Source organism: Phocoena sinus, chromosome 11 (assembly GCF_008692025.1).
Source record: "Phocoena sinus isolate mPhoSin1 chromosome 11, mPhoSin1.pri, whole genome shotgun sequence".
In the NCBI taxonomy this organism is placed as follows: domain Eukaryota; kingdom Metazoa; phylum Chordata; class Mammalia; order Artiodactyla; family Phocoenidae; genus Phocoena; species Phocoena sinus.
The window spans coordinates 45817929-45839523 of NC_045773.1; the positions used below are offsets into that span (position 1 = coordinate 45817929).

Consider the following 21595-nt stretch of genomic DNA (forward strand, 5'->3'; position numbering starts at 1 on the left):
TCAGTGAGAAATTAGGGAAACAACGTAGGTAAAGGTGAAGGTGGGCCCCTCGGGTTGTCATCAGAGAGCTGGCATTGGGGGGTGTCTGGGGCAACATTACTTTTAAAAATTTACATGACCAGTGAGAGGGCAGTCAAGCTTGCTTTGGAGAAAGAATTTCTGCAGGCTAGAGAGGCTTCCTGCCAACTGGATCCTAGGCTCACTTCTTCCTCTTACCCTGCAGGCTGCTGCCCCTCTCCTCAGGCACCCTTTTTCCCACCTGAGGTTGTGTTTCCTCAATGCCCCCAGCTACCCTTGAGGCAGCTCCCTGACCTTTTTCAAGGTCACACACACCCCCCTCTCCTTTTTGGATTCTTCTTATTACCAGAAACTGCACAACATGGAAACTCTGCTGATTAGAAATCTGGTGTTAATTATTGCTAGCCTTCTTCCAAATGTGAATGGAGCTAAGTGGGTCTGCATTCAGACCTTCCTCCCCTAGAATCTCTTGGTAGATGGTCCAAGTGTTTCTCAAGACACATGGTCTCAGAGGCTGAGTGTGCTACTGGAATTTCCCAACTCTGTGGTTTTATTTGTTTGAGAAAAAAGACTCAGCCTCTGTTCTAAGGTTGGAGAAAAAATAGATGTGTATAAATTTCTTTCTTTCTTAAGGGATTTTCAAGGGTAGTTTTGATTTAGACTTCAGTTTTGCCTAATTTGCTCTATTAGAATCTAACTTTCCCGTCAGCTGGAACCCCATCGCACTGCAAATTTTATGCTTGCCTTTGTGTTTGTGTTGACAGCTGCATTGGTCCAAGTGATCTGGTGCTGAGGAGTAAACCATTAGGAAACATTGTATGTCTGAAACTGCTCTTATTTTACCCTCACAGTGGGATTGATAGTTTGGCTGAGTATAAAATTCTAAGCCAGAAATCATTTTCTGTCAGATTTTGAAGGATTTGCTTAGTTGCACTCTAGCCTTCCATGTCACAGTAATGAGGCCAAAGCCTTTCTTATTCTTGATTACTTTGTATAAAACCAGTTTCAGTTGTTTTCTCTCTCTCTGGAAACTTGTAGGGTATTTCCCCCAGTGTTCTGAAATTTCACAATGATGATGTGTCTTGGTTTGTCTTCACCTGGGTTTCCAGTAGCTGAGCCTGAGGCAGAAAGTTTGTGTGCTATCGTTTTGTTGGAGAGTGAGTGCAAGCTCAAGGAACACACAGAGACGCAGGGAGAGATGTTAAGAGGATCCGTTTTTAAGCTGGCTGCTGCTAAGTGTAATGGACTGCAGGATCTTACGGCCCTACCGAGATGCTGCACAAATTGAATTCAGGACCCCTTGAATTTATCCACTGGGTTCATTCTCCCAGTGATCAAAGGTTTGCTCCACTCGACCTGAATTTCGCTGTGCTTCCAGGTTGTGTACTCGTGGGTACCACCCACCTGCTAGTCATGGGGGCCAGGGGAGGGGCAGGTGAGAGGCATAGCAACTGTGGTTAGGCTGTCAGGATGTGCCTAGTGGTAGCTTAAAGAGCCTCAAGTAGCCAGTGCTGTGGAAGCTTTGGCGTTTGATGGCTGCAGCAACAAACTGACTCCATGACTATGGGGACAAGCCAGGCCATCGCTAGGGCTGATCCATCAAGATGCAAATGTGTGAACGTGTGTGTATGGTGGTGGGATGCAAATAATTGTATTTACTACAACTTGAGTCTTCTTTTCAGCCATTTTCTTGGCTACTTGGGGTGGGGGTGGGGGCCCTGCAATATTTCAATGTTCCGTGTGTAAATGCTTTCTTAAAGATTCTCTTTTCTACTCTAGGGCAGTATAGTTCCCTGCCCTCAGTTGTGCCAGATGCTCCCCAGTATACAGATTCCCTGGCTTTCTCTCTCCAAGTCCTTAGCCAGGTGCAGGGGTACGTTATGTGGCCAAGCAGCATGGAACAAGGGATCTGGGGGGCTAGCTTCTTCTTAAGTAGACTTTCAAGCAACCCTCTTGTTTTTGACTCACCTTCACCCCCACCTCTGGAGGTACTTGGTGGCACCAGTTCTGGACATGTTGGGGTGGCTTCTGCAGGGTAAATCATGGTGAGTCTTACCCTTCCGCCTTCCTGTTTAGAATTCAGCCTTCGTGGTCTGCTAAGTCCATTGCCATTCACTCACCTATTTTCTAGCGTCCTGAATTTTGCTTCCATTGCCTCCTGCCCAGTTCTCTTTATCCTTGTGGGTTTGTCCCTTAAAAATAAGAGCCCTTTACTGTCATTTTTATGAAGTTTCAGGAGGGCAGAGAGGAATGGCATGTATTTCATCCACCAGTTTTAGATGAACACCAGCATTGCTTTTTCTAAATTGAATTGTTTGGCTCCAGTCGAGCCCTCACCTAGGTAACCCAATATCAGACAGAAAGCCTAGCTTAATTCACCTCTAGAAGCCTTGGCTTTTGAAAACAAAGGCTTTTTATTCTCTCTTGGGGCAGGATGAGGCCAGCTTTCCAGGTTTGCTTGCTTGCTTGCAGAAGGGTGGCAGGGAGGGAAACAACTCTTGTTCTTTGAAGCTTCTGTAATAGCAGGGACAGAATTCTAGATAATACACTGATGGAGTCAGCCAGACCCAGGTTTGAATCCCACCTCTGCCACTTAGCTATTAGGCTGTGAGGACGAGACGCGAGCTCCCTGTGCCTCAGTTTCCTCAATGCCTGATGTGAACAGTGATGCCTTCCCTAGACGGAGGTTGCAGGCAGTAAATGAGCTGTTGTGAGTCAAGTACCTGGCATGGAGCCTGGCACAGGAGGTGCTCCACAATGCTGGCTACAGCCGACGTCATGGAGTTTCCTGGAGGGAGGACCTCCGTGCCTCCAAGACGGTTCTATCTGTGCCCCTAGACATGGCTGCCCAGTTCCTCCCTAGTCCTTTTGAGCCCCAGGCCTCCCGCTGGAAGGAGCTCTATGCCCCATGGTTGTCAGGAAATGCCCCTTGAGCCCTCCCACAGGAGGGTCCCTTTATTTCCCCTTCAGCCCACAGACTGCCCATCTGATAAACTTGCTCAGATTCCAAGGGTAGCTTTGTTTTAACCCTCCCAAGGGCTAATCTTCAAGGCATTTCATGGCTGAGCCCTGCTCTCCTGCTGGCAAGCTTCTCTCCAAGAGTATTTAACCCTCTCTGGGGCTCCACAGCCGATGTCCAGAAGTTTGGGGCACTGGGCTTGCCAAGCTGGAGTCAGTGGCTGCTCTTTTGGTCACTTGAGCAAATGGTGGCTCTGAGGATATATCTTAGCATCAGTTCCTGAGACTTCCCGATGCACCTTCCTCTCAACCATGACTTACCAGTCCTCAGAGTGCTGTGACTTCACCGTTACCAGCTGTTCACAGTTGGAGAGAGTGGGGCACAGGATAGCAACCTGAAGAAGGTACTGGAGTCGCAAAGCTCTGTAGGGATTTAATAATCCTGGGATTAAATAATAGTGCTGAGTAATCACGATAAAAATACATGCAGTGCGCTGTTCTTAGCACTTTATTAAAATTAATTGACTCCTCCCCACAATTCTTTGAGGTCGGTACCATTATCATACCCATTTTCCAGGTGAGAAAACTGATGTTATATGACACGCTCAGTAGTGGTGGAGCTGGGGTTTGGACCTAGAGAGTCTAGCTCATGTGTGTCCTCCAGGGTGTCCTTTAGGATTCTGCCTTTCTGAAGTGGATGTTTGGTAAGTATTTATTGAAGGATAATGAAGCCCATCATCTCCCGTGTCTCGGCTGGTGTCAGGTTCCCAGCTCGTGTAATGAAGAGACAGACGTAGGAATTTCTCAGGTCTTCTAAAGCCTTTTGCTGGCACTGGCTCCCCCATGTCAGCTGGGAGCATCAGAAATGCTTCTGAGAGAAAAACAAATACCGTATGCTAACACATATATATGGAATCTAAAAACAAAAATGGTTCTGATGAACCTAGGGACAGGACAGGAATAAAGATGCAGATGTAGAGAATGGACTTGAGGACATGGAGAGGGGAAAGGGTAAGCTGGGACGAAGTGAGAGAGTGACATGGACATACATACACTACCAAATGTAAAATTGCTAGTGGGAAGCAGCTGCATAGCACAGGGAGATCAGCTTGGTGCTTTGTGACCACCTAGAGGAGTGGGATAGGGAGGGTGGGAGGGAGACGCAAGAGGGAGGGGATATGGGGATATATGTATATGTATAGCTGATTCACTTTGTTATACAGCAGCAACTAACACAACATTGTAAAGCAATTATACTCCAATAAAGATGTTAAAAAAAAAAAAAAGAAAATCCTTCTGGATGAGCACCCAAGGGCCTTAGCTAATCCTTCCCGCGTGTGTTCCCAAATCCCCAGGCCTGGCTCCTGTGTGCAGGAAAGCACTTGGTCTCTGGAGGCTGAAGACCTGTGTTGGAATCCCAGCTCTTCTGTTTAGTTGGTGTGCCACCTTGCGCAAATGGCTAGGTCTCTCTGAGCCTCAATTACTTCATCTGTAAAATGGGCATGGTGAGAATTCCTTCTTCCCTTCCAGGGTTGTTGTGAGAATGTCTGGAAACAACATCCTTCTAGATATATAGTGAAAAACACTAAACAAATGTGAGATGTTATCTGACTGTGGTGGAGTCCTTGGGGAGTGGCACCCAGCTCTGCTCCCTGGCTTTCCATACTCTGCCATCTGCACCCCTTCAACCTTAGGAAGATAGATGCCCTGGATGTAGGCAAGGCCAGTTTTGTGGGGGGCTTTGGGGTGGCCAAAACAGGTTTGGGGCAAATGATTGTATCATTCACGTTTTTACAATGAGACAGTCAGTTGCTTAAGGGCGGAGCCAAACCTTCCTCATGCTTGTGTCCCTGTTTCCTGACCCAGTGCCTGCCCTATTGGGGTACGCAGTATAAAAGGGTAAGATTGTGATGTAGCAGAATTTGGGGAGCAACACTTTTCCTTGCCTCAGCCCTACACTGTCCCTTTGGAGGAAGTTGCCTGCCTCCTGCCCTAGGTACCTTGAATCCCCACACTTGTGCCCTGAGGGTCTCAGAAGTGCCTGACATCACATGGCTCTCCCAGTGTCCTCCACTTCATGGTGCTCTAGTCACGTGTTGGTTTCCAGGCAGTTGTAGATAACAGCTCAATTGCCACTGACAGAAATCACTACAGTGAACGATGGAGACTGAAAAGGCAAACCCATGCTCAGGTGTTACCCAGCCAGAGCCTCCTTCCTGACGGGCGGTGTCCTCCAGTAGAGCTCTAATGCTTGCAAGGGCCACTTCCTAGGCTTTCTTTTTTTAAGTTTTTATAAATTTATTTATTTATTTTTGGCTGCGTTGGGTCTTCATTGCTGCGCACAGGCTTTCTCTAGTTGCAGCAAGTGGGGGCTACTCTTCATTGCAGTGCGGGAGCTTCTCATTGCGGTGGGTTCTCATGCAGAGCACGGGCTCTAGGTGCGCGGGCTTCAGTAGTTGTGGTACACGGGCTCAATAGTTGTGGCTCGCGGGCTCTAGAGTGCAGGCTCAGTAGTTGTGGCGCATGGGCTTAGTTGCTCTGCGGCATGTGGGATCTTCCCGGACCAGGGCTCAAACCCGTGTCCCCTGCATTGGCAGACGGATTCTTTTTTTTTTTTTTTGGGTTCGTGGGCCTCTCACTGTTGTGGCCTCTCCCGTTGCGGAGCACAGGCTCCGGATGTGCAGGCTCAGTGGCCATGGCTCACGGGCCCAGCCGCTCCGAGGCATGTGGGATCTTCCCAGACCGGGGCACGAACCCGTGTCCCCTGCATCGGCAGGCGGACTCTCAACCACTGCGCCACCAGGGAAGCCCTGGCAGGCAGATTCTTAACCACTGCGCCACCAGGGAAGTCCCCTAGGCTTTCTTAAATCCCCAAATCTGAAAACACCTTACAGCCCCCTATGTCCTAAATAAAATGCAGCCAAGTGGGTGGAAAGAGTTGAAATTTCAATTTCTGTTAAAGTTCTTGAAAAATAAGTTTTATTTTGGCTGAACCCTTTGCTGAGACAGTTTCTTGAATTGCTTTTCGTATTTTCATGAGGGTGTGGCGAATTCATTTGGATCATAGATGTCTGCTATCTTGAAATGTAGCATTCTTCTCTTTATTGTTTTTAGAACTTGTATTTTCTGGGGCTCTCCCCACTGTTTCTTTTCTTTCCCCGAATGAGAACCATCACTTTCTGAGATCTCATTTGGTCTTCCTTTCTATCTCTAGCACTAGCTATTACCATTGTTCAACCAGGAAGTTTCCATCACATCACAAGGTTACTATGTGCCTGAAGTTATGCTATGGAAGCTAAGCGGCAGAACCTGGGCAGAGAGCCATGGACTCATTTGCTTGGGGTGAATGAGATTCAGATCTGAGCCTTAGGAGAGCTTCAATTTATCCCGCATCATGAACCTTTAGACCCCGTCTCTGCCATAAATCCCCCAAGGCCGAATACCTGTAGTGCCTTTATGTGTTCAAAATGCTTTATTTCAGGTGTGCCAAGGAGAGCATTTACTTGGGCAGATTAAGGAAAGGTGAAGAGGTAATGAAAAGAGATTTTCATTTTTTAAAAAAAATTGAGGTATAGTTGTTTACACTGTTGTGTTAGTTTCAGGTTTACAGCAAAGTGATTCAGTTATATATATGTATCTGTATATACTTTTTCAGATTCTTTTCTGTTATAGGTTATTACAAGATATTGAATATAGTTTCTCATTGTTTATCTATTTTAAATGTAGTAGTGTTATCTGTTAATCCCAAACTCCTAATTTATTCCTCCTCCCACCCCTTCCCCCTTTGGTAACTGTAAGTTTGTTTTCTATGTCTATGAGTCTATTTCTGTTTTGTAAATAAGTTCATTTGTATAATTTCTTTAGATTCCACATATAAGTGATATCATATGATATTTGTCTTTCTCTGTCTGACTCACTTCACTCAGTATGATCATCTCTAGGTCCATCTGTGTTGCTGCAAATGGCATTATTTCATTCTTTTCTATGGCTGAGTAATATTCCATTGTATATAAGTACCACATCTTCTTTATCCATTCCTCTGTCAATGGACATTTAGGTTGCTTCCATGTCTTGGCTATTGTAAATAGTGCTGCAGTGAACATTGGGGTGCATGTATCTTTCTGAGTTACAGTTTTCTCCGGATATATGCCCAGGAGTGGGATTGCAGGATCATATGGTAGCTTTGTTTTTAGTCTTTTAAGGAACCTCCATATTGTTCTACATAGTGGCTGTACCAATTTACATTCCCACCAACAGTGTAAGAGGGTTTCCTTTTCACCACACCCTCTCTAGCATCGTTTGTTTGTAGACTTTTTGATGATGGCCATTCTGATAGGTGTGAGTTTTGATCTGCATTTTTCTAATACTGATTAGTGATGTCGAGCATCTTTTCACATGCTTTTTAGCCATCTGTAATGTCTTCTTTGGAGAAATGTCTGTATATGTCAGATATGTTCAGTTTCCTGGCTACAGTCTTGAGAGTGCTTGAGCTGAAAAGAACTTGGGCACCATCTTCTTTTGGACAGAGCAGGAGACATAGAACCTGCGTGGTTTTGAGTCAAGCCCTAGATTTAATTTGAGGATAACAGATTATTAGAAACCCGCTTCTAATGTTACCTCTCAAGTACGCCCAGAGTTGAGTGGGTCAAATGACGGCATTTTCTCACTGATATTCTTCTATGTAATAAAGTAGAGCATGAAGCACAGTAAGATATTTTCATTTTTAAAGAAGAATAAATGTAGCCTGAAAACATTTTATTTTCCCTCAACTTGTCCCAGTGCATTGATCTCACTCAAGCTTCATTTTACAGATGAACTGACCAATCCCAAAGAGCTAAACCTTTGAGAGCAAGGTCCACCCCTGAGACCCAGAGCAGTCCTCTGGAATCAGGGCTGGAGCAGGGGCTGTGGGTAGCAGCCCCTTTCTAGAGTGACCCAGTTATTAGGTCACTGGCTCTGGAACCAGATGGCCTGGGTTCATGTCATGACGCTGTCCTCTGTGAAGTTTGGGTTGCCTCATTTCTCTATGCCTTGTTTTCCTTACTTGTAAAATGGGTTAGTAATCCTCATATCTACCTTGTAAGACTGGCATACAGATTAAATGAATTAATAGAAGTAAAGTTCTTCAAATAGTCTCGGGCTCATAGTGAACACTGAATAAATGTTAATTATCATTCCTTTGGGTTTCCCCTGCCTAGAGATAGGCTGGACCAGAAATTACGGGGGCAAAAGTTCCTTTCTTGTCTTGAAGTTGCTGATGTGGAAGGAAAATCACAGCTCTCCAATGGAGCTGAGCAAGGGGCCCGGCTGGGTGGTGGCCTAGGAGACAGGCAGCCTGGGGTTCTGCCCGCAGTAGCACGAACAATTCTGGCCTCCCAGGACCCAGAGATCTGACTGAGAGGGGGACGCCTTGTGCCTGGAGGGTCCAACTGGCTGTGCCTGTCGCCTTTGCCCCCAGAGTCTTGGGCCAGCCCAGCTCCCCCTGCCTAGGGCCTGATTCTGGGTTCATCCAAGAGAAGCAGACTTTGAGCAGGTCTAGCCTGCAGTGTTACTCACAGGACCAACATGTGGTTTTAATCCAGCCCTCTGAAAATGTGCTTACGTATTCCCTCTCACCCGAGCCATGGTTTTGTTATGAAAATTACTTAACTGGTCTTTAAAAAATGGAACAGAAATTCCAAATTGCAAAATCTCTGCCAGTCTCACCCAGAGTCTGAGTAGTGATAAATCAGTGATCAGCCAGTGGGGGCTGCTAAGTAGAGGGCAGAGGTCGGGGGATGGAACAGATGGGGCTGTCACACCTTAGTGATGACTCCAGAGCTAGAGCCAAACTTGATTCTTATTACACACACACACACACACACACACACACACACACACACACACACCATGTGGCTTTCCTCTGCCCCTTCTCCCACCCAGGAAACTCCCACCAGGAAACACTGTACAAGCGCTTTGTGATTCTGTCTGTTGTGATGGGGAGAGGAACATGCGATCTCTGTATTCTCCCCACCTTCCCTGCCCTGCATGTTATCCCACCTGCCAAGGCAGTTCAGTGGAGGACCAGGTTTTCGTTGTCTTTTTTTGATATCTGGGAGTTGAGAAAAGATGGCTTTGCCTCTGTCCCTGCCAGCTCGTTCATGTGCAGCAGCTGGTGAAAGTCATATTTGATGAGCCTGGGATGTCAGAGTTTACAGCAGGGCATTCTGGGAGGTAGTCTGGGAAAGGGAGAGCTGGTGCCCCTAAGTGAGGCCAAGTCCTGACTAATTTTCCCAAAGAAGAAGAGCTTTCCTTTTCCTGTGGCCCTTTAGAAATAAGAAAAAGTCTCCTGCTGGTGGTTACAGTACTAACTGTAATCGAGCCCTTTTCTCTGAATGTTCTAGTTTCTCGAACTGTGTCTGTACAAAGGCCACCAGTGTATGTTGGAATTTTTCCAAAAAGTTCTTCTCAAAAGACCGCTCTGGTTTTCATTTGACAGAAGGCATCCTCCATGCCATCTGCCCATCTCGTGGGGGAAACTGGTCCACGGGATGTGTCCGTGACCAGGTTGCACCATCATCGTCGTCAGAGTCTGTCATGCATCTGTAGTGACACCACTATGCCCTTAATAGTCAAAGGAAGGGCACTACATTACTAAACTGCCTTACTGTTTTCTGACAAAGGGCACACGTTGAGCCCAAAGGATCTGTATTAGTTAGGGTCCGCTGTGATCATGCTGTGTGGCAAACAGCCCCACAACCACAATGGTTTACAACAATATACACCCTGATCTTGGTTGCAGGGCTGTGGGTATGCTGGGCCCAGTAGTGGGTGGCTGGGTTAGGTCCAGGCTGGGGACTGGGTTCAGGTCTGCTCCAGGTGCCTTGCCTGGGACATGCTCCTGTCATGTTGGAAGACAAGTTTGCAAGGTGGCACACACCACACAAGCACATTTAAAGCCTCCAGTAGGACGTGGCCTGTGTTTTGTCCACTTATATTCCGTTGGCAAAAGCAAGTCACACGACTGACGTCAAAGACAGTGGGTGAGGAAGTGTATTCCATCTTCAGTGAAGGCATGGCAGGGTGAGGAGGAAGGAATAGTGAACAAATGATTCCATCAGTGGGGACTTCCCTGGCGGTCCAGTGGTTAAGATTTCTCCTTCCAGTGCAAGGGGTGCAGGTTCGAACCCAGGTCAGGGAGCTAAGATCCCACATGCCTCGTGACCAAAACAAAACCCAGAAGCAGTATTGTAACAAATTCAATAGAGACTTTAAAGAAATGGTCCACATGATTCCAAAAGTGACACTGTCTTACACTTCATGTTTAAGAGCTGCCTGCACCCTGTATGGAGGGAGGCGATGATGGGGAGTTTGGTGGCGGCTCCTGTGTCCAGCCCAGCACAGCCCGCAGCTTCTCAGTGGACCGGGCTCTTTACTACTCTCCTGGGTCCCCTTCCTACAGTTATTAGGGAAGCCAAAATCTCAGTCTTTTCCTTTTAGGCCTTGTGCATACGTCCTTCTTGGTTCCCACCCTTTCTCTCCTCAACTTCCCGTATACTTTTTTTTTTTTAATTTTAATTTATTTATTTTTGGCTGCATTGGATCTTGTTGCTGTGCACGGGCTTTCTCTAGTTGCAGCGAGTGGGGGCTACTCTTTGTTGCGGTGCGCGGGCTTCTCATTGCAGTGGCTTCTCTTGTTGTGGAGCATGGGCTCTAAGTGTGCAGGCTTCAGTACTTGTGGCATGCGGGCTCAGTAGTTGTGGCTCAAGGGCTCTAGAGCGCAGGCTCAGTAGCTGTGGCACGTGGGCTTAGTTGCTCCGCGGCATGTGGGATCTTCCCGGACCAGGGCTTGAACCCGTGTGCCCTGCACTGGCAGGCAGATTCTTAACCACTGCACCACCAGGGAAGCCCTCCCATATACCTTTAAGCCAAGTGATTCCTTCCTGTTCCATCCTGGATTATCTTTGGATGGAGCCTCTGCAGGGCAAGACCCTTTTCACTGCTCAGGTGGCCTCCTCCTAATTTATGCTTGTGGTTTTATGATGAAAGAGTTTCTCTTTCTGGCTCTGCCTTGAGCTGTACTCCCAAATGTCCCCATTGCAATATGCCAAAACCCAGGAAGAGGTGGTGGTGGAAAATTTTCAGATCCCAGAAAAATAGAGGGGGTTCGGAAAGTGGGGACAGAAACCCTGATCCCACCATGTAAATGTACCAAACTATGTAGTGGGTCCTTTCTATATTTTGACTCATTTTTTTCTCATGCCAGTCTCTGGAGGGAGGAATTATCTCATTCTTACCCATTTTATAACTGAGGAAATGGGGCAGAGTGGTTGTGTATCTCACCCATTGTAACTCAACCCAGAAGGGCACAAGCTAATCTAGAACTCAAATGTGTCTTCCCCAAAGTTTTTCTGGCTACTCTCTTTTTTCACCCCGCTTCCTCTGCAGCTGTGAGTGGCTGTGACTACTGGTCCAGTGGGCATCTTCTCTGAGAAGTTAAGAGGGGGAGTCTTGGTGAAAGGGTGGGAGGTGAGATTTGAGGAGGGAGGGGAAACAGAGCAAACTGTAGAACCAGACACCATTCTCCTTTCCCTACTGCCACCAGCGTCGCAAGAGACCATGCGTGTGTTTTGGATGGGAGAATTGGGGGCGGGTTCCACTGGCCAGTGTGTAGCAGTGGGGTCAGTTGGGCTCCACCAGCAAACTTTCTAGTACATCATGCATCATTCCCTTTACTACTTTCTCTAAAGTGCTCTTTATTATTCAGCTGAATATTTCTCTTCAGAGGATGTTTTTACAGTTCAATCAAAGCAGCTTTTCTTTTCCCAAAAGCTTTGCTTGTGTGGCCCTACAGGGACATCTGCTCATGGCCGTTTCGAACCTTTTTCTCTGCACAGCTGCACAGTTGCCAACTTTCCCCAGGTTGTCTGAAGCCAAGTGAGGCCTAGAGAAGGATCAAAACAGTCTGTCTTCTTGAAACATTTTTAAAAGATGATTTATTTTTCCCTAGTGGTATCCAGAACTTTGAGAATCCAGATTGTGAATCCAACTTGAAAACATAGTTTTCTTTTTATTGTAGAAGGAAAAAGCAAAACCAAACAGATTCTTTGTCCCTGGCCATTTCTACTTTTAGTTTTAATTAAAAATACTGGTATTCTTGCCAGCTGCGTGACTCTGGGCAAATTAGCACTCTGGACCTTTCCGTTTTCTCATCTGTAAAATAGGAAATGGAATAATTCCCATTTCCCTACATTGTTGTGAGGATTAAAGGAGGTAATAACTCATACACAATTGAAAAGTTAACATCAATAATGGAATCTGCAGTTGGTTGAATCTGGGGATGTGGAACCCGTGATTATGGAGGACCAACTGTGTTATCTGGGTTTTTCACAGTGCTTATCTATGCATGTATTACACATATGTGTGTGTGTTAAATAGTAATAAAGATCATATTAAAATATATCTAATAAAGACAAAAATTTAGACTCTCACGTCAAAAGGATCATCAGCTAAAGGTGTCTTAGGGGGAGACAAAGATCATCTGTTTTCTAGAAAAGAGGCTCAGTCCCACTGGGCATATCCTGTGGCATCATATAGGATGCCTCTCAGAGTTGTCCCTTTGAAGGATGGAGGCTGGGCATTTACCCACTGACTTTTGTCACTTATGTGTTGAGGGCTGTCCCCAAAGGTGTTAATTTCCTCTGTGCCTCCCTGAGAGTGGGCAAGAAAGCAGGGAATGGTTCCGGGGCTTGAGGTGGGAAGCTGGCAGTGTACAGAGGGATTGTCCACTGTAGGGACAGCTGGAATCAGTCGGGGGCCCAGGGGAACATAACAGAGGGTACAAAAAGCATACTCTATAGAGAGGGGGCCCCTGGAACCCCAAACAGAAATTGGAGGAGCCCTTCTGAGGTTTTATCTGAAGGAAAAGAAATCTTGAGATATCTGCACTCCCATGTTCATTGCAGCATAATGCACAATACCCAAGACATGGAAATAACCTACATGTCCTTTGATTGATGAATGGACACAGAAAAATGCATACATGTATACAATGCAATATTACTCAGCCACAAAAAAGAAGGAAATCCTGCCATTTGCAACAACATGGATAAACCTGGAGGACATTATGCTAACTGAAATAACCCAGACAGAGAAAGACAGATACTGTATAGTATCACTTGTATGTAGAATCTAAAAAAAAAAACAAAAACTTTCAGCTATAAAATGAATAAGATCTGAGGATCTAATGTACAGCATGGTGATTAGCTAGTATTGTATACTTGAAATTTGCAAAGAGAGTATATCTTAAACATTCTCACTACACACACAAAAAGTTCTATGTGAGGTGATGGATGAGTTAACTAACTTGATTGTGGTAATCATTTCACAATCTATACATAAATCATCACGTTTAATAATTTAAATATACACAATTTTATTTGTCAATTATACCTCAGTAAAGCTGGGGAAAAAATGAAAAAAAAAAAAAGGGAAGAAAAAGAAAGAATTCTTAGGGCTCCTAGGCAGGGTAAAAAGCCAGTCTAATCTTAGATTTCTCCACAGCATCATTTGATGTTAGAAAACTGTGGAGCAGAACCTACAAGCTATTCCAAGAAAGAAACTGTGAGCAGTATTTTATATCTTGCCAAACTTTCTTTCAGGTATGAATGCTATAGAAAAATAGTTTTGAACATGCAAGAACCCAGAGGCTATTATACCCATGAGTACTTCTTGAGAAAATTATGGAGTTTTAACTTCAGTCAACCAAGAAATAATGGAAAACTAGGGCAAAAGGGGACAGGCGTATGCAAAGAATATGTTTAACTGAAGAACTAAGACCGAACAAGTGTAAGTATTGGAGTAATAGAGTGGAAGGGACATGTTTTATATCCTAACAATATAGAAATGACACAAATAGAAAACTTCGGAAGGTGAATGAGGGAAAAGTGGGAGAAAGAATAAACATGCTGTTCGTGAATAATAGCTGGGGACCAAAGAATATCATTTAAAGCTGACAAAATATAGTAGAAACGTAAGCATTTTAAATCGTACAACGGCAAGCATTACAAAAGATAATACTAGTGATTAAAATTGAATAGCAAAAGAATGGTAGGGAATGGGGGGAAAGGAAATAATCGTATGATTATTCTTACTAGGGTTTAAGAGCCACTGTTTAAAGAACTAGACATTTAAGGGCATATAATCATAAAGGTAATCAGTAGGATCCAGATCAAAATTTCCTAAATGTTATAAGAAATATACACCCCAAAACCAAGTAAGCATAACTGAAACCATAGTGGAAGACTTCAAAAATTATAAATACGAAAAATATACCATAAGATATTATGACAGAACAAAGACTAAACATGTATGGAATCTCAAGTGATGGAAATGGGCTAAATCCACCCAGTGAAAGAAGAACAGAGAACTGGGCCAGGTCAGGACTGGAACCGGAAGCTTCAGGAAGCTGGGCAGGTGCCCCCTCCTGTTTGGGTTTCTGGTTTGCAGCTGTTTCTTCTCTCTCCCTGCAGACTGGCTCTCAATAGCATATGGCCGCTGCTGTCATCGTTAGCTGGGCAGCCACGTGCCTCTGATCTCAAGTTCACGAGCAGAGCAAGCCAACCTTGCTGACTCGTCACAGGCCTTTGTTCCCGGGGCAAGGTCGGGGCTGAGGAGCAGTTTGGCCCAGTGTAGATCAGGGTCCAGGATGGCCCCATCAGCTTTGGTCAGGGGTCAGGCTGCCTGGACGGATGTAGCTGCTGGGGTGTTGTAGGGGATGGAGATGGTGCCTCAGGTTCACAGTTAGGGGGGCTCCAAAATACAGTGGCTTAAACAGCTCTTGCCAGTTCTGCTCCCATGGGGTCACGCAAGCTCCCAAGTTCCTTCCTTCTGGTGGCTCCATGGTGCCCAAGCAGCAGAATCACCCGGAGAACTTGTTAAAACACAGGTTGCTGCGCCCCTGTTTCTGATCTAGTGGTTTCGGGGCAGGACCTGCGAATTTGCATTTCCCACAAGTTTCCGGGTGATGCTTATGCTGCTGGTGCAGAGATCACATGCTGAAAACTCACTGCCCCAGGGTGCGTCCTCGCCGAGACGTGTGGAGCTGCCACTGCCACACCTGTGTGCCCAGAGAGGGGAAAGCTGCCACTGCCACACCTATGTGCCCAGAGAGGGGAAAGCACCTATGGCCACTTTGGGCCATAGGCAAGGACTTAGTCCCAGGGTCACACTTGGCTGCTAGGGAGGCCGGGCAAGGTCATCTGTAGCTGGGCGGCCGTGTGCCCCGGAAGAGGGAGGAGCGTGTTTGTGGGAGACGACTGCAGGTCCGCAGAGTGGGATCACGTGGAGACGAAACGACAGGGGCCCGCACTTAGTGGTGGGGGAAGATGGGGAAAGGCTCTCAGTGTGTTTGCTGACTAGAGTCATCATGGCAGTTTACTCAGGGAGGAGAAGCCTAATCTGCCTGCAGGCATCAGCCAGGGCTGTCCTGGAGACAGAGCAGGCTGAGCTTTGAGGCAGGAGCACAGCTGGCTCCCGTGCCTCTCGAGGACAGCTAGGCGTTACTCCACCTGGCTCTGCTCTTTCCCCTCTTCGTTCACCCAAGATGTTTCTTCATCCACCGTCCTGTTGTCTTGTGGGTTAGGGCTGATGTTTTCGCAGGTCTCAAGCTTTCTTTTTCTACCCCATCCCCCAGGCATCTTGGCTCTGGAGAAAGCTGCGTGGCAAGAGGCGGTTGGTGACGGCATTCTGCCTCTTAATGGCTCTGTCTGTGGTGGCTGTCACCCGCTTCCCTCCACAGCACCCAGCCGCCAGCCCAGACCCTGGTCCCGTGGAGCCCCAGCAGGTAACTGGTTCCCCTGTCCCCCAGAGCAGGCAGGCTCTGAGCTCCGGCTGGAGGCAGCGGGCAAGAAACCTGAGGTTCCGGAGAGGCTGGGCCTTGCCTGGGAGCTCCGTCCTGGTGTGTGCTGAGGAGCAAGGCCACGGAGGGAGCGTGGACAGCAGCAGGCAGTCCCCAGGCATGGACAGCAGGCGTCCAGGGAGGGTCAAGAGGGCCATTACTTTGGCACCTCCAGGAGATCTGAGACTCAGTACCCGGCATCTGGTGCTCCTGAGGGCGGATGAGGTCAGGGGTCCAGGAACCAAAGACCTGGACCTCCCCTGGCACAGTGGTCCCCTCTGGGAGGCACAGAGTGAGACGGGCACCCCAGATGGCCCCCTCGCAGGGCACAACATGGCAGCATTACAGACTTGGAGAGCTACTGCTGGACCGACCCTCCGGCCTCATCCAGCAGAAGGCGGGGATCTGCCAGGACTGAGGAACAGAGCCTTGACTGGTGGACAACAAGCAGAGGGTCCCTCCCCGGCCACGGGGGCTCGTCAGTGGCCTGGCTCTGTTGGGGAGCTGCAAGGATCTGTGTGGTGTGACGCTGAGACCCCCAGGCTGTCGAGTGGCTTGAGGACCAGCGAACAGGTGCCCCCGTGGCTCACAGAGCAGGATGTGCAGACCCTCCAGCTGCTGGCGCAGGGGCAGGTGGTGGGCAAAGCCAGGGTCCCTGGCCACGGGCAGGTGCTGCAGGTTGGCTTCTCCGCCAAGGGTGCCCTTCAGGACCTGTCTCCGGGGCTCAGCCACCTCTGCTCCCAGGGGCTCTGTGGCCTGATCAAGAGGCCTGGGGACCTGTCTGAGGTCCTGTCCTTCCATGTGGACCGCGTGCTGGGGCTGCGCCGGAGCCTACCTGCCGTAGCCAGGCGCTTCCACAGCCCCCTGCTGCCCTACCGCTACACGGACGGTGGCGCAAGGCCCGTCATCTGGTGGGCACCCGACGTGCAGCACCTGGGTGATCCAGATGACGACCAGAACTCGCTGGCCTTGGGCTGGCTGCAGTACCAGGCCCTGCTGGCACGTGACTGCAGCCAGCCGGGCCAGGCCGCATGCCTGGGCATCCACCGCACCGAGTGGGCACGCCTGGCACTCTTCGACTTCCTGCTGCAGGTAAGTGGGTCCAGGCGGGGCGGGGGTGGGGAGCAGTGGAGGTAGGGGATTTGAGGTGAATTGAGACGCCGGAACTGTCTACCTGAGGATGGACGGTGACTTTCCCCCTAGTCCTTGTCTTTTGATCACCAAGCACCCGTTTTTGTTATTTTTCTGCCTCTGAGTTCATTCATCCATTGGTGTGCTGGAACGAGCTCATGTAGGCTCATAAGAATTTCGCAATTTTATGACCTGGCTGTGAAACACAGGCGTTATTAAAATCTAAATTATGTAAACTCACAATATAATAAGTTATATTAGAAACAAAGGTAATAATACTCTGAACTCATCACTTCATAATTATTTTACATTGTACTATTATCTGAGCTCTTGAGGTTTTTTGCATCTACCTAGTAAATACTACATAATGATGAGTTACTGCATATCTCTTGCTAGCTCCACATTCATCCATGTTGGTAGCTTGAAACTGGCCAGCGTAGGAGTATTTACATCAAGGGAATCAGCAAATGCTACAAATCAGGACTCCTCCCTATTCCCTGAGAGCTGGTTGTTAAACATTTATCAGCACGCTGCTGTTGGTAATGTTTTATCCTTGAATCAAGAAGGATTCAAGATGGTTGCATAATTCGGAAAGGAAAGTCGAGGTGGAGGAGAGACAGAATGGGAGAGGGGAGAGATAAAGGGATGATAATGGTCCAGCTTGGGCCCTGAAGAATGAGAAGGAAGCCACAGGGCCAGCTGAGGTCCCTGCTGGGCCAGGAGTTAACCCTGGAGTTTTCGGGGGTCCTGGAGAAGGGGTTGGCGGTCAGAGCCCAGGGGTTAACAGGGGGACTGCAGGCATCAGCTATTTACTAAGTGACCTGTGAACAGCCAGTGTGGCTGTTCCGGGACCTGTGAGCTGGATGTCAGCCGTGGAGACACGAGTGGGGAAATGTGGCCAGAAAGAAAGACAAAAAACGGTTAGAGGGCAAAGCAGGCGGTTACGTGTGCTAAATGCACACCAAGCCAGCCCCCATTTCTGTAGGGACCCCTGTTGAGGAAAGAGATCAATACTAGCCCTAAATTTACCTACTGGGGTGAGTGGACGCACCACAGAACGAGTTCAGTGCCGTAACCGGGTAGCCAGGGACTGATGTGCCCTCTTTGGTCCATATAAGGTTGGTTCAAAATGTGTTTTAGAAAATTCTCAGACCACATTTAATACTTTGGAGATTTCTCATGAAAATCCCACTTCCTTTGAAACATTGGATGGTTTAGTAACATGGGGCCTTCATTCCCACGTGGCAGGAATCGTCCTGAGCTGAGTAGCTGCTGCCCCCTTTAAAGGCTGCCATACTCTCCTTTTGGCCGAAGACCATACCTCTTAATTGTCTAACACCCACCCCCAAACCCTTGGATGTTACCTGTCTGCCTGTGGATGTTTGTCTCCAGTCATTGGACTAGCTGGGCTCCCACGATACTCGCAGCTCCTCTAGCCCTTGTCTCGTGGCTGCCCTTGTGGAGGGAGGAGTGTGGGCCCTGGTGGTTGGCATGGGCTTTGGCATCAGACAGACCTGGGTTTGAACCCCCTGCCCACAGGCCTGTTGCCACTGTATGACGCTGAGCAGATTAGTTTGCGTCTCTGAGCTTCACTTCTCTCACCTCTAAGTGGGACTGGGTGTCCCAACCTTACGCCCTTGGGCACATGGTAGCTTTGAATCGTCAGCGCCTGCATCTTCGGGCTCTGGGCCCTGAGCCTGTTCTGCCCAGGGTGTGACAGGCTGAGGGCTGGGAATTAATGCCCTCCAGACAGTGTGGCCTGCCATCTAGCCTGGGATGCAGGGGTTTCCCAGACCACAGACTTACAGTCCTGGTTAAACTGGGAGAGCTGGTCATGCTCCCTCCAGGAGCTGCCCTCCTGTGACTGATGGGAGCTGGTGTGTAAAAGCCCCGGCTCCCTGACTGGGGTAGCTCTGTGGCGCGTATTCCATGTGTCTCTCAGTTCCCTACCAGGACCGAGCCCTAGTTACCCACAGTGGTCATTGCTGGCCCTCCCTGTCTCCCTTCCCTACTCCTTGCTTGTGTTTTTGAATTAGCTCACAGATAAACTGGTTTTGCTTTGAATTCTTGTCTCAAGGTCTGTTTCTGGGGGGAGCCCAGCTTCCATCAGATAACACTGACCTTGTGTGGTTTGTGCATGCAAGATCACTCCCGTAATGTACTTCATACAGCGCCTGGCGGGTGGCCCAAGCTCAATAATAAACAGGCACTGTCTCCAATACTTTATAGGAATTAACTCATCCAATCCTCATGGCAACCTTACTAGAGAGATACTACATTTCTCCCTGTTTTAAAGTTGAACAGTTGAGGCCGAGAGAGTTTAAGTTACTTGCCCAAGGCCATGGCTAGTGGAGCTGAGACACAGCCTGGATGGTCTGACTCCAGAGCTTACCCACTTACTCACAGAGTCCTCTTCATCTAGCCATGAATGAGGGCAGGAAGAGGGGATGCTTACAGGGATGGCCTGGGGCTTTGAGCTCGGAGGCCCCTCCTTGCAAAGCCCCAGTCCAGCTGATGTGCACGCAGCAGCTTTCTGCCCACACAGAGCCCCTCTGTCCGTCTTTGGAGGCTGTGGTGTGGAGCCTTTCCCCAGCTGCCAAGCCCTGCCATGGGGGTGGAAGGTTCAACAGCCAAAGCACACGCAGGTTGGGTGTGTGTGGTCAGACGCAACTCGGCTGGCCTCGTGCCACCTCTTCCTGGGTTTGCTGAACACCAGGCAAGTCAAACACCCCTGTCTGGAGGATGCCGCCTTCCTAGAAATCACAGGCAAGTTGGAGTGAAGCGGGGCTGTGGGCTTCCCAGCCCAGGAACCTGAGGTCCCTACTGACCAGAAGCCAGGTACAAACTCTACATGCAGCCCACTCTGCATATGCTTGCTCGTCTGTTTTGTCTCATCCAATATAAACCCTTGTTATTCTGTGTTTATGTATCACAACATAACATTTGCCCAGACACAAAATACACAAACACATTTCTCGTATCCCACAAACCATACCCTGTGCTTTGCAAATCCCCCATAACACTCTGTATTAGTGATTGCTGAAATAATGCCATGTAACAAACCTCTCCAAAACTCAATGGCTTGAGACACCAGCTCTTGATTTCTTGCTCCAGGGTCTATGGGTCAGCTGGGCTCAGCTGAGCTTGGCCCAAAGCTGTGGGTTCAGGTCTGCTCGTCGTTTCTCATTCTGGAGCCCAGGCTGAAGAGGAAGCACCACCTGGGGCAGTCCTTCTAATGGGGAGTGGAAGAAGCCCAAGGGCTCAGCCAAACTGCAGAAGCACATTTAAGGCCTCTGCTGATGTCACTTCTGCTAATATTCCGTTGGCTAGAGTTAAGTCAACGGCCAAGCCCAATGTCAGGGAAGGGAAGTACACTCTGTTCAGAGTAGAAGGGGGAGCAAATACTTGTTAGACAATAGTCAGATCAGTCACACACGCCCCCAAAACACACACTGTACATGAACTTACACATGAACGTAGCCACATACATGCTATAGCCACATATGGGCACACCATTCACATCAACCCACATACTCTCCATATGGTGCCCGGACACTGCTGTGGGCAACTGGGGCTCAATCCCGCAGAGACCTTTGGGAGAGTATGTAGAAAACGCCTCAAGTTGTCCCACCCAAGGGCCAAAGAAGCTGGGCCACTAACTCCCAGCCATCACTGGTTGAGACTGCTCCTGAGGGCATTGACTTCCTGGAACCTCTAGACTGGTCCATGCTCCTGCAGCCAGAAAGGGGCAAAGGCAGAGAGCTGCAGGCACTTGCAGTAGAAAGCCATCAGTATGCACAGGGGTAGTGAGTGCCGAGGAGCGGGGGTGGGTCCCAATAGCATCTGCTGCTCCCAGTGAATGATAGGTCAAAGCCAAGTTTCAGCAGGCCGGCGTGACCAGGATGGTGTTCTTGATTAATAAACTGGTTTCTCTAAGAAAGCTAAAGGACTGATAGTGAGTGGGTGCCCTCCCACCCCACCCTGGGCTGTGTCGTCGGGAGAAGTAAGACCAAGAGAGGGGGTCAGTGAGAAGCTGGTCGTACTCGCTGGACACAGTGGGTGGGAGAGTGTGTATGTGTGTTGCTGGGGGGAAGGGGCTCAAAGAGCTCTACTCGCCTTCCTGCCAGGGCTACTTGCTGCCAGAGTTGCATTCACTCTGGTGAGAGACACAAAGTCCTCCTCCTCTTGGGACAGTGAAGGTGGCACAGCCAACCGTGTTAGGGAGGAGCTATGACCATCACATCCGCCGTAGGCCAAATCCAACCCAAGGGCTGTAGTGCCTGGACCCAAGAGGGCCTCCTACCCAGAGGCCAGAGGGAGAGAAGGAAGTGCTGGGGGGTTGGGCACATTTGCATTTTTCCCTTTTAGACAGGCTTCTTTTCTCATGCCCTGCTTCCTCTTAGGGGGCATGTGCTTGGCTCGACTGGGTGAGAAGCTGTGGAGAACTCGGACAGCCTGTGAGGGAGTAATGTTCGCTCACGAAGTCATTCTGCAGCTTCTGCTTATGAAGGGCCTTCATGTTCTGGAAAGTCCAGACCCCAGAAAACCTCGGCTCCCACCAACCTGGTCCAGGCCGCCATCTTTTCTTACCTGGACTTGTCTCCCCACCTC

General features: G+C 48.5%; 1 protein-coding gene across 3 annotated transcripts in view; it reads left to right on the top strand.

Annotated features, from left to right (window-relative positions):
* The window catches only part of GASK1A (golgi associated kinase 1A), a 103279-nt gene that overhangs the window by 67781 nt on the left and 13903 nt on the right, over positions 1-21595 (top strand). For 2 of the 3 annotated variants that reach the window (XM_032648676.1, XM_032648678.1), the window contains one exon: positions 15650-16945. In XM_032648676.1, coding sequence (XP_032504567.1) covers positions 15650-16945 — 1296 coding nt within the window. Of the gene's footprint in view, positions 1-13616; positions 13804-15649; positions 16946-21595 lie in introns of all 3 variants that reach the window. The other variant, XM_032648677.1, reaches the window with a different exon arrangement.